This window comes from Amorphotheca resinae, assembly GCF_003019875.1.
Source record: "Amorphotheca resinae ATCC 22711 unplaced genomic scaffold M430scaffold_10, whole genome shotgun sequence".
NCBI classification, from domain to species: domain Eukaryota; kingdom Fungi; phylum Ascomycota; class Leotiomycetes; order Helotiales; family Amorphothecaceae; genus Amorphotheca; species Amorphotheca resinae.
In genome coordinates this window covers 73,503-84,166 of record NW_020194480.1, presented here as the reverse complement: position 1 = coordinate 84,166, position 10,664 = coordinate 73,503, and the positions used below count along the sequence as shown (strand labels likewise).

Here is a 10,664-nt window from a genome sequence, read left to right as displayed (position 1 = left end):
GGGGGGGGGGGGGGGGGGGGGGGGGGGGGGGGGGGGGGGGGCAACCCCTCGCATAAAAAGTAGCAAAAAGGGGGAAGAGACTCAACCGACCAACCAATCAAGAAAAAGCATCAAAAAAGATAACAAAAAAACCAAAAAAATGGACGATGTGGGGATTGAACCCACGACCTCTCGCATGCAAAGCGAGCGATACTACCGCTGATCTAATCGCCCCGGAATACCTCGCTCGGGTAGGTATGTTTTTCATATCTTACTTTACCATCAATGCCTATCTATATCCTGTCCTAATAACTCAACACCAATTCTGAGGTAATTGGGCAGCAAATTCGCAGAATGGCGCTGCGTTCATATACATTTTGGTTTTTTTTTTTTAATTGCTCGTATGAAGGACGAGTTATGGAGGGCAGTGGTGAGTTCGATCATGGGTTCACTAGGTAGGTAGGGAAGGTAGGTAGGGATGTGATGAGTGAGGAATTGGATTTTACCTATGGAATAAATAATAGGAGTTTTGGGGTTATGAATGACTTGCTCAGAGAGAGAGTGGACAAAAACGGGGGGAGATAATCCAACGATCGATCTATAATATTGATACATAAAGGCAACTAACTGTCCATACTCTATATCTACATTTACCTCTCTCTAACTCTACCGACAATATCAGTCAACCCTCTTAATTCAAGTCCCCTGATCAAAACTTTCGTTACATTCATTCCATCACACCGCCTTCTCCCTCGGGCCCGACAACCTCTCGAATCGGTCAACACTCATGATAAACGTGCCTCGCCCGCCCGTAAGACTGCGCAGATGCTTCAAATAGCCCACCATCTCCTTGAGCGGCACTCTCGCCGTGACATGTCTCTGCTGGCCGGGGCCCGCCGACCGCGATGTCCCGCTCGACGACGCGAATGGGTCCGGGGGCGCGTAGATGCGACTCGGGTCGATGGTGCGTCCGTCGTCGCCTTGATTATCCGCGCTGTCGTTCTCGAGGGAGAGCACGTGGCCGCCGCGTGCCGAGGACAGATCGTGGACGATGGCGCCGAGCGAGGATTCGTCGCAGCTGATGACGACGTTCATGACGGGTTCCATGAGGCCGATGGCGTCTTTTGAGAGGGCTTCTTGAAGCGCGGCCTGCACGGCGAGGCGCGCGGCAGAAGAGAGGGCGGCGGGGGAGGTCTCGGGGCCGAAGAAATCTCGTGTGGTGTCGAAGGTGAGCGTGGCGTGGCTGGCGTGTAGGGGGAAGCTGCGGCGGGGCCCGCGGGCGAGAGCTGCGACGGCGCCGTTGATCAGGGAGGACTGGAGGAGGTCTAAGGGGAGTTCGGGAGGAGTGGAAGGGCCTTCTGCTGAGGAGTCGTCTAAGGGAGAAGGGGTGATGATGCGGATCGTGATTGCATTGCCGTCACGATGGACAGTGTGATCGACCGCAGTGGCTGTCTCGTCAAGAGGTCCGATGCTAGCTTCACAGCCGGCTTTGCCTTTCTTCCCGGCGACTTCGCGGTCGAAGACGAAGCGGTGAGTTGAGGTGTGCGATAGGACGCATTCGCGGTAGCTGATCTCGATGTTCCCCATCGTGGCTTTGGCCTTGAAATCCTTGACTAGACGATCTCGTGCGATCTCAAGGTGAAGCTCACCCATCCCGCTGATTAACATCTGCCCAGATTCCTCATCAACGTTAACGTGCAAGCTGGGATCTTCTCTAAGTAGGATAGCAAGGATATCTGCCACGTTCTTCTCCTCGCTGAGACTGTGCGGCTCAACCGCGGCGAAGAAGACGGGTGGTGGGACTTCAATGGGACGAAGTTGGAGAGCATTCAATGGCGGAGGGGGGCCGACTTTTGGGTTGACTCCAGGATAGGATACCAAGGTGTCACCTGTGCGGGCGTGCTTTAGCCCTGCGATAACTCCAATCTGCCCGGCAGGAATCTGGGATATCTCAATGGCATCGGATGCCTGCATCTGTAATAATCTCTGAGCCCTCTCTGTGACGTGGAGATTCGAATTCCATAAGGCTGCGTTGCTATTTATGCTGCCCGAGTAGACCCTGACATAGACAAGTACACCACGTCGAGCGTCGTTGACGACTTTGAATGCGAGCGCACAGCCTTCGATTTTGGACGCGAGAGCCTTTGGGGTTGCCGACTTCCTCGCTAAGTGCTTGTTTCCGCTAGGGACAATACTGATCTTGCCATCTAAGAGGTCGGAAAGAGATCCGTTGACAGACCCAAGACTGATTTCCGGGTCTGGTCTTTCGGTAGGGTCAGGAAGGAGATCATCAACGGCATCTAAGAGAGGCTGGACTCCAATATTCCTGAAACTGGCTCCGGCAAATACTGGAATAACTCGCCCAGAGCCGTCAATTATACAACGCCGTAAGCTATCCCTGATGGATTGTGCGGGTATGGCCAGGCTGTCGTCATTGCATTCGAGCCACTTCTCGAGAAGTTCTTCGTCGTGTTCGCAAAGCGCTTCAACAAGAGCCGCGCGGGCCTTGATCAGCTCGGTTCGCAGTCCTGGGTCTTCTTGCTCAAGGGCTTGAAGTGTGAAGCTCTTGATGCTCTTGCCATCACCTCCTTCCGCCCATTTCAATGCACAGAGGTTAACTGCATCTCCAACCCCCGTAAACCTCCCCTTTCCGCCCTCCCACCAAGGGATTTGACAAACGATTGGCCAACCTCGTAATCTTGATCCTATTTCCTTGGTAGTTCTCTCGAAGGAAGCACCATCCCGGTCGAGCTTGTTGACGAAAACGATTCTGGGGATACTCCAATTGTTCGCCTGAGCCCAAACCTTTTCGGTCTGGGCCTCAACTCCAGCCACTCCGTCGAGTATACACACCGCCCCATCGAGAATTCTTAACGACCGGATGACTTCGAACGTGAAGTCTGCATGGCCCGGGGTATCGATAAGATTTATGGTGTGGGGGGTCTGAGACCTTGGTCCTTCAGTCTTGTTGGTTGTACCTTCACCCAAGGGCGGCCAGTGAAATGTTACAGCCGCCGACTGAATTGTAATACCCCTGGCTCGCTCCGCAGGGAGAAAGTCCGTAACAGTGGATCCATCATCAACATCTAGGGAGACATATTAGGTGGAACGTAAAGAAGACTAACTAGAGAATGCTAGGCAAAGTTTTCTTTTCATTAATTCCCAAAAAAAGGTATAAGACTTCTTACACTTCTTACAACTGAGCCAATGAAACCATGTAGAATGAGCATTCAACGACGGAAAACGTCCTGAGACATACCTCCTATGCGACGAGTGAAGCCACTGTAATAGAGCATGCGCTCAGTAGTTGTTGTCTTACCCTAAGTCAATGTTAGAATTTAGATTCCAGATCATATAGGCTCATAAAATATATCTTACGGCATCGATGTGAGCAATGATACCGATATTTCGGGTGTTTTTGAGGCTTGTATCCCGCTGAAGAGACGAGGAGTATCGGGTTACGGTCTTGGACCAACATGCTGGTATTTCACGCCACGGAAGACATCGAAGGCGTCGATGCCATATGTGACACCCTCTTTTCGACGCCAATAAACTCATGCCCTGATCTATGATGATATATGAAGCTGCTGAGAACTGATACTGATCCCGACGAGCAGGGGATGGTCTATCTCGCTTGGCGCTAATTTTCACGCCGCCGCGCTTATTGGGTGGCTCATGCCTTGCGGAGAGAGATCATCCCTATTTGCTGACTGCTCGAGCTTCGAGCCTCGAAGTCATTGCTCGCATTGTAGCAGGACCACTCTCTTTCACGAACCGGCATAGAGTTGCGCATGCTATTCTTACAATCAACGAGGTCGTCGAGCAGGAATCGTTCCAATCCGATATCACAGTCTTACCCGGGCCCATCTCAGGCCAGTATACAACCGTCCTGGGACCAGGCAGAGCAGATAACTACTCGGCATCATGGATTACTCGTCATCCATACAAGATGCTGAAAACCCAGCCGGCGCTTCGCCCTGGGGCTCATCACCAGTCCCCTCTCCCCATCACTCAAATACGACCTCTTCTTACCCAGTCCCCGGCGAGGGCCCTCCGTCTCCAACCCCGTACAGCACCCAATCGAGCAGTGCAGGTTATGCGCAAGATGATATCATGGGCGGAGGAAGTTACCACAAGCCAGAGGATGTTGCTGCGACAGATCCCTCAATCCGAAGTGATGGGCCCAGACCAGATACCGCCGAATATAACCACGGCCAGCCTGGAGAGCAGCAGAGATCCACAGGCACTTCGCAGCAGCACAAACAGGAGCCTCAAAGGTATCACCATGCTGGACGGCGTGCGCAGGAACCACAGGGGCAGGCACAAGCGCCGGCGCAGCAATACAAATTACAAGCTAAGATAACTGGTCTCGAGCGGACTGGGAGAAAGGACCCAATCTTGAGATTTGATGTCCACGTAAGAATCCAGCCTGATTTATCTCCTATTTCCTCCTCGCAAGCTCTGCTGACCTTTTAGACCAATCTACCAAAGTTTCGCACAACCCAATTCCGCGATGTCCGACGAACTCATTCCGAATTCATAAAATTGGCGGACCATCTCATATCATCAAACCCTGAAGCTATTGTCCCAGCTGTGCCTCCCGCATTAACTTCGGCTGGCGCTGGAACCGAAGAAGACGAAATTCGAGTCAAGGCTTCGCTACAAAGATGGCTCAATTATGTCTGTGGGAATGAGGTCTTGATGAAGGATGATGAGATGGTTCTCTTCGTTGAAAGTGACTTTGGCTATAGCCCGATGCTCAAGAGAAAACAACCTGCCACTGGTGTTCGTAGAAGAGTCATCAAGCAGTTTGCCCCTCCTCCAGATGATACCCCAGAACTGCAAAATGCGCGGCCAGTAGTAAAGCTGTTCTATCTTGGCACCATGGATGCTGGACACAAAGTCGATAAGCTCGTCAAAGCTCGAAGAGGTAAGATACAACACGATATTTGATATTTCTAATAAAATGCTAAAGCAGTACAGGTCTTGGGCTTGCAGAGTCCGACTTCGGTGTCAAGATTGGGGCTATGAGTGTCCAGGAGCCACATCAAGGCCTAGCCAATGCTTATCGCAAACTGGGGAAGACCATACAAACCACTGGCGACTACCATGCAGCTCAAGGCACTGCTGAAGCCACGACTATTGGTGATCCTCTCCAATACCATTCTTCTGATTCCTTTATCGTGAAGGAGACTCTTACAAACCGGCACATCCTCTTGCGCGAGTTAATACAAGCCCAGCAGTTGACACGCAGCAAGTTGAGCGCTGCGGACAGGCTGAGAGCAAGCGCAAATGTTCGACGGGAAAAGGTTGATGAAGCCATATCAGCTCTGGATGAAGCTCGTAGTAATGAACTTTATCTTCTCGGTAAGACCCAGCGAGTGACAGCCAACCTCCTGCAGGAGCAAAGGCGATGGTTCTCTCGTACTGCGTCAGATTTGAGGCTCAGCATCCGTGAATATGTGATTCGCGAAATCGAGGCAGAAAGGCGTACGCTGGCCACTCTGGAGAGCATCAGACCCGATATCCGGGCAATTGATTCCTCCGGTGGTTTGAGTAGACTTGGCAGGGAGGGTCACCCTGCAGCGAGAAAAGCAAGTTTAGCAGCGTCTCAGGGGCCGAAGGGGGATGCGTGGAGCGGTATACCGAGACGCCCAGACGGACTGAGCAGAAGCATCTCGGGTAGTCTGATGTCTAACGTACCTGAAGATGCAAACGGCGAAATCGAGCGGGTTCCTGGTCGAGCTAGGGCCATCAGCGGTGCCAGTATAGGGGGTCTATCGGGCGTCAAGGAAGACGACGACGAAGACAGAATTGATGCCAAAAACGCAGCCAGTCGATTGGCCACCTCGACCTTTTGATAGTTGGAGCAGAAGTAGTGCGACTGTATGACAAGTAGGGGTGGTTTTTCTGGGACGTCCCACCCTTGCAGAGGCCTCAAGCTGTCCAGACTGTATTCCCACACTCTCTGTATCATGATAATACACACCTACGAATATGTAGACCACAGCTTGATCCGTTTTACTTGATTACATAGTGCTGAGAGGTATGTAAGAGTTCCTGTGTCCAAGTTGCTAAGCGTCAAGGAGGGCCAGTTCACAGCAGCAGCACGATCCGTCCTGGCAATTCATGTGAAAGTCTCACCGCCACAAGCGACGTTGTGAACAAGCCGCATACCACTGATGCCATGATGTTGCATACGTACACTATACAGCAACCAACATCTATTATGCGCATATTGACTAAGAGTTGGCCATTTTACTCGTTCTTATCATCCTAGATAACCTGTTCTTTGCCTCAACATGCTCGGTTCGAATCGGAAAACCTGCCCTAGGTGACAGTTCCCGACCCTGTTCAAGATACACACTGCACAGTGGACATACACGCTTCATTGCTTCATTCGTGGCTCTGAGGAATGTACATGTACTGTATCGGCCAATCGTACATAGTACATTCAAGTACTCCAACTCCCACTCACCCATATTATTTACATGTCAACTGTCGTATCAGAGCTTGCCAACAGGTTAGCAAAGCTGGACTTGTACACAACAAGCTGCACCTTTATCATTTCACATTGCGCCTTGTCGCACAAGTTTCGATATTTCCCGATTCCTCTATGTTCCAGTCGCTGTTCAAAGGGCGCCCTGGGTGATCATATCATCCGGGTTGGAGCCGTGTCCCCCGGATTAGAGATCCAGATTCTGATCCAAAAGATACGGCAATATACTGGTCAGAATATTTTCGCTTCGTCGGGAGTGGCATCCAGAAGATAGGAGGGCTCCAATCGTATCCCCTTCTCGGCCGTCTGCCTTTACACTGCAGTGCGATCGAAAGAAAGGCTTAACCGAGACCCAATCCACGGCCATAGCATGATGACCCCAGCCTTCTGCATGGAACTTCAGGGGAGTCCCGCACCTAGAGCAGCATGGCTTAGAGGAGGGATGAGATTCGCTCAATGTGCTTCCCGCAATGCCACGCCTGCAGGATATCCCGACATTATGGAGAAGCATTTCGAACTCTGGCGCGAGATTAGAGATAGCTGACAGCGCCGTGATTGCTCATTCAAGTTGCTGTCGCTCATGACAATGGCGGTCAACATATTTATAACAATGAGTGGGGGCCCTCCCTGGCGGGGGTTCACCCCTTCTTTCAACGACCTTCCCCCTCAGAGCTTTCGACTACCAGATCATTGTTGACTAAAATTTCTTTTTCGTGTATGAAAGAAGCGCTACCATGGCACCTGCAGCTACAGGAGAACCTGGGGAAGTAGTCCTGCAAGTATCCCACACGTCTCAAGTACCGACAGAGAAGTCAGCTGTGACACCAAACACTTGCCAGGCCAGTGTGTTGCATGGACCCCTGGACCTGCGGCTGGTGAGGAACCCCTACACTGTTGTTGATGGGATAGTTCGAAGACTGACCGAGTCCAAGGAAACTCGAACTATCGAAGAGCCCTCCTTGGGTGAACTCCAAATCCAGATCAAGTCAACTGGCATCTGTGGATCAGATGTGAGCTACTATAAGAAGTTTGCCAATGGAGATCTTTGCGCTTGTGCTCCTCTATCCCTTGGTCATGAATCCTCCGGTGTCGTAGTTGCCATTGGGCCACAGGTCAATGGCTTCAGCATTGGCGACCGAGTTGCGCTCGAGGTGGGCATACCATGCGGTCAATGCGGCATCTGTAGGAAAGGGCGGTACAACCTCTGCAAGAAGATGAGGTTCCGAAGCAGTGCGAAGAGCGTCCCGCACTTCCAGGGAACTCTGCAAGAGAGGATTAACCATCCCGCCATCTGGTGCCACAAGTAAGCCCCTATCGCTCCCCCCTTGGCCAGAGCCAGAGAAAGGCTGGCTAAGCACATACATACGGGAAGATTGCCGGCCCATGTCTCCTTCGATGCAGCCGCCCTCCTCGAGCCCCTCTCCGTCGCCATCCACTCCGTCAACCGCGCCCTTCCCTCCCCGGGCTCCACCGCCCTCGTTATTGGCGCGGGGACAGTCGGCCTCCTCGTCGCCGCCATGGCGCGGCAATCTGGCTGCACCTTCGTGACGATCATGGACGTCGATGCCGGGCGCGTAGAATACGCAGTCTCGAAAGGCTTCGCCACTCACGGCTACGTGGTTCCTAAACCCCTCCACTCTAGTGCCTCCTCCCTATCCGTCTACACCACGTCCGGGATATCGACTCCCAGCGACGGCGGCGCCATGACTCCGCTCTCGAGCTATAGTTCGATCAGCGACCGACTCGACGGCGCCAAGGCCGTAGCTGCTGATGTCCTAGCTGTCGCGAGGCCAGATATGCCGGCCCTGGATGAAGACGAGGATGAGGGCGTCAACGTGACCTTTGAATGCACCGGCAAGGAGGCATGCATGCAGACCTCGTTGTATGCCACGAAGCCCGGGGGAAAGGTGATCATGGTCGGTATGGGGACGCCTATCCAGACGGTCCCGCTCTCGGCGGCGCATCTGCGCGAGGTTGATATCCTGGGCGTTTTCAGGTACGCCAATACGTACCCGACGGGCATTAGGTTGCTGGCCGGTAAAGACAACATGAAATTGCCGAGTTTGGATGATATGGTGACGCATAGGTTTAAGGGGCTGGGAGCTGCGAAGCAGGCGTTTGAATTGGCGGGGAGGACGGTGGACGATGAGGGTAAGTTGGTGTTGAAGGTGGTTATTGAAGCTTAGTTACGAGTACAGATGGTGTGGAATGGGTACTTGGTATGGGCATCTTGGATCTCTGCAGGTAGGAAATGTGAAGGGCATTTCTGGTTTTCATTGAGGGCGGCTGCTTGTTTGTAGTCCAGCGTAGATCGTTTTGATAATGATGATTAATTTGGTCGGTAGACAACAGCATGCAATTTGCTATTTACCTACCTAGCTCATAATTGAACCTTTTCATTTCGTGAAGTGGTCGCTAGCTGAACGCCTCGCCTCGACATCCCATGTTCTCAACCTGTACGCCAAGCCAATGCGTCATTTATCCCCCACGTTCTTGATTTCCCTTGATCCCCCTCTCCCGCTATGTATGAAGGTCTCCAACACCCAAAACGTGGCCACTCGGACCCTCCCAGTTTGGTCTTCCGCTATCTCCTTTCAGCTTCGTTTGCTTCCTGGACTCAACTACGGCGAACTTTCTACCAGCCTCCCTTACATCTTTGACACTGTTTGTGATCATGTTGAGCAAAGAGACAAGGCTCACATCATTCTCCTCCGACCTGAGCTCTTGCTCAAACGCGGCAGCGTCTGCGGGGATAAGGAGACTCAGTCGGCTAAGTAGTGCTTGGATCGATCGTAGGACCGCATGATTGACCGGGGTGTGATCCGTTGTAGTAGAGTCAACGCCTTCGGGGACAGTATCTGAGATGTAGGATGGTGGGAGGTTCTGAAGGTAGGTCGCAATTAAGTTGATCCGGGCATGCAACATCTTGATCGCATTTGCCTTGGCCGTTAGAGAAGCAATGAGCTCCTCGTCTTCGCGGGAAAGTATATTTTGATCGCTGATCTTTGCAGGCTCAATCTCAGGCTCGTCTTTTCTCTTAGAAGCTCGTGCTTTGCCCTTGCCAATAGCCTCTTCTGCCTTCGGTTTCTTAGGTCCCGCATCCACAGCTGTAGCATTTCCTCCGCCTCGGGCAACAAAGTCAACACTGATCATTTCAGCTTCACCCGTCTCCACAGTATACGGCAACTCCTTGAACTTCAATTTAAGTTGTGGCTCGCCGTCCTTCATCTCCTTGTCCTCCTCGGATTCTGCATTGTTCTCTTCCGCCTCGTAGTTACTTTCGTAAATCGTGAGAGGGAGCTTTCCACCCACTGGGCCTTCAAGTACGGCAGTTGGGTGAAAGCCCAGAAGAATCGCAGATTCGTTATACGAGTCAAGGATCTGTCGGTGGATGGGAAGGTGAACGGGCTGGGGCCCTGAGGTGGGGAGTATTGTGTACCAACCAACGAGATCCAATGGAGGATCCTTATGTACATCCTTCACTACAGAACAAATTGAGGTTAACAAATGAATAGCTGCAGTTCCAAAAGTTGGACATACTTTGCTGTAATCGATCTTCAAACCATGCTTTGTGTAGTAACGTCTCGCCTTCAACTTCGACGAGAAGGCACTCGAAAGCATGCTCAATAGTTATCTCTCTTCCATTTTGCTGACCCAGTAATGCCCCCACGACAGCACCTTCTTGGTTCCGCAAAGTGTGTCTGGTAATGTAGTCGGAGATGGTGAGGAGAACCAGGGGATGGAGAGCTACCTGGAGACCCGAATCTGAGGATTTCTGGCTGGAGAGCAGCGGGTTTGAAGCCTCGACTGCCATGTTGTAGAATGTGTACTAGGGAGTGTTATTCAATATCAATCAAGACTTGGGCTGGTTGTTGATGTTGGGAGGAAAGCTGTCATTGGTAGGCGCATGCCGCAGCTTGATTGCCTGAAGCTTATCGATAGAAAATGTACCGCTGAGCGCGCCGTCCGCCGTAATATTACACGTGATCTTCCATGAGCCAAACCTCACCACACATTCATTCATTCCTCCTCCAACTCCATGCTATGTGCTATGAAACCTAAAGGTCCAAGGATCGTAAGATTCTTTCCTCTCGAGGTTTAAAAACGAAGAGATGAAAGAACTCATGCCACCTGCTGTGCTAAGAAGCAAGAACATTTCGATCATGGACAAGACCAAGTGGATCTT

At 51.9% G+C, this 10,664-nt stretch overlaps 4 protein-coding genes across 4 annotated transcripts; 2 read left to right on the top strand and 2 right to left on the bottom strand.

Moving 5' to 3' along the window:
• Positions 1-552: 552 nt before the first annotated feature.
• On the bottom strand, positions 553-3,553 carry M430DRAFT_125574 (hypothetical protein). Its single transcript, XM_024861956.1, has 3 exons — positions 3,358-3,553; positions 3,239-3,299; positions 553-3,065 (listed from the first exon to the last, which is right to left on the bottom strand). The coding sequence occupies exons 1-3, from the start codon at positions 3,535-3,537 to the stop codon at positions 715-717; spliced, it is 2,592 nt and encodes an 863-aa protein (XP_024718193.1). The 5' UTR covers positions 3,538-3,553; the 3' UTR covers positions 553-714.
• Positions 3,554-3,903: 350 nt separating this feature from the next.
• On the top strand, positions 3,904-5,840 carry M430DRAFT_106617 (hypothetical protein; the record flags this gene model as incomplete). The annotated part of the gene is made up of 3 exons (XM_024861092.1): positions 3,904-4,395; positions 4,456-4,909; positions 4,963-5,840. The coding sequence occupies 3 exons, from the start codon at positions 3,904-3,906 to the stop codon at positions 5,838-5,840; spliced, it is 1,824 nt and encodes a 607-aa protein (XP_024718192.1).
• A 1,261-nt stretch (positions 5,841-7,101) lies between these two features.
• M430DRAFT_167931 (hypothetical protein) lies at positions 7,102-8,844 on the top strand. Its single transcript, XM_024863522.1, has 3 exons — positions 7,102-7,353; positions 7,411-7,781; positions 7,851-8,844. Exons 1-3 carry the CDS (start codon positions 7,213-7,215, stop codon positions 8,662-8,664), a joined length of 1,326 nt encoding a protein of 441 aa, XP_024718191.1. The 5' UTR covers positions 7,102-7,212; the 3' UTR covers positions 8,665-8,844.
• A 154-nt stretch (positions 8,845-8,998) lies between these two features.
• Positions 8,999-10,292, bottom strand: M430DRAFT_106762 (hypothetical protein; the record flags this gene model as incomplete). The annotated part of the gene is made up of 2 exons (XM_024861101.1): positions 8,999-9,960; positions 10,019-10,292. The coding sequence occupies 2 exons, from the start codon at positions 10,290-10,292 to the stop codon at positions 8,999-9,001; spliced, it is 1,236 nt and encodes a 411-aa protein (XP_024718190.1).
• Positions 10,293-10,664: the final 372 nt, after the last annotated feature.

Coding starts and splice junctions, on each gene's coding strand:
- M430DRAFT_125574 (XM_024861956.1), bottom strand. CDS start 3,537: ATGAGTTTATTGGCGTCGAAAAGAGGGTGTCACATATGGCATCGACGC. Junction 3,300..3,357: donor TCATTGCTCACATCGATGCC/GTAAGATATATT, acceptor ACATTGACTTAG/GGTAAGACAACAACTACTGA. Junction 3,066..3,238: donor CTTCACTCGTCGCATAGGAG/GTATGTCTCAGG, acceptor ATGTCTCCCTAG/ATGTTGATGATGGATCCACT.
- M430DRAFT_167931 (XM_024863522.1), top strand. CDS start 7,213: ATGGCACCTGCAGCTACAGGAGAACCTGGGGAAGTAGTCCTGCAAGTA. Junction 7,354..7,410: donor GACCCCTGGACCTGCGGCTG/GTGAGGAACCCC, acceptor ACCGAGTCCAAG/GAAACTCGAACTATCGAAGA. Junction 7,782..7,850: donor CCCGCCATCTGGTGCCACAA/GTAAGCCCCTAT, acceptor ACATACGGGAAG/ATTGCCGGCCCATGTCTCCT.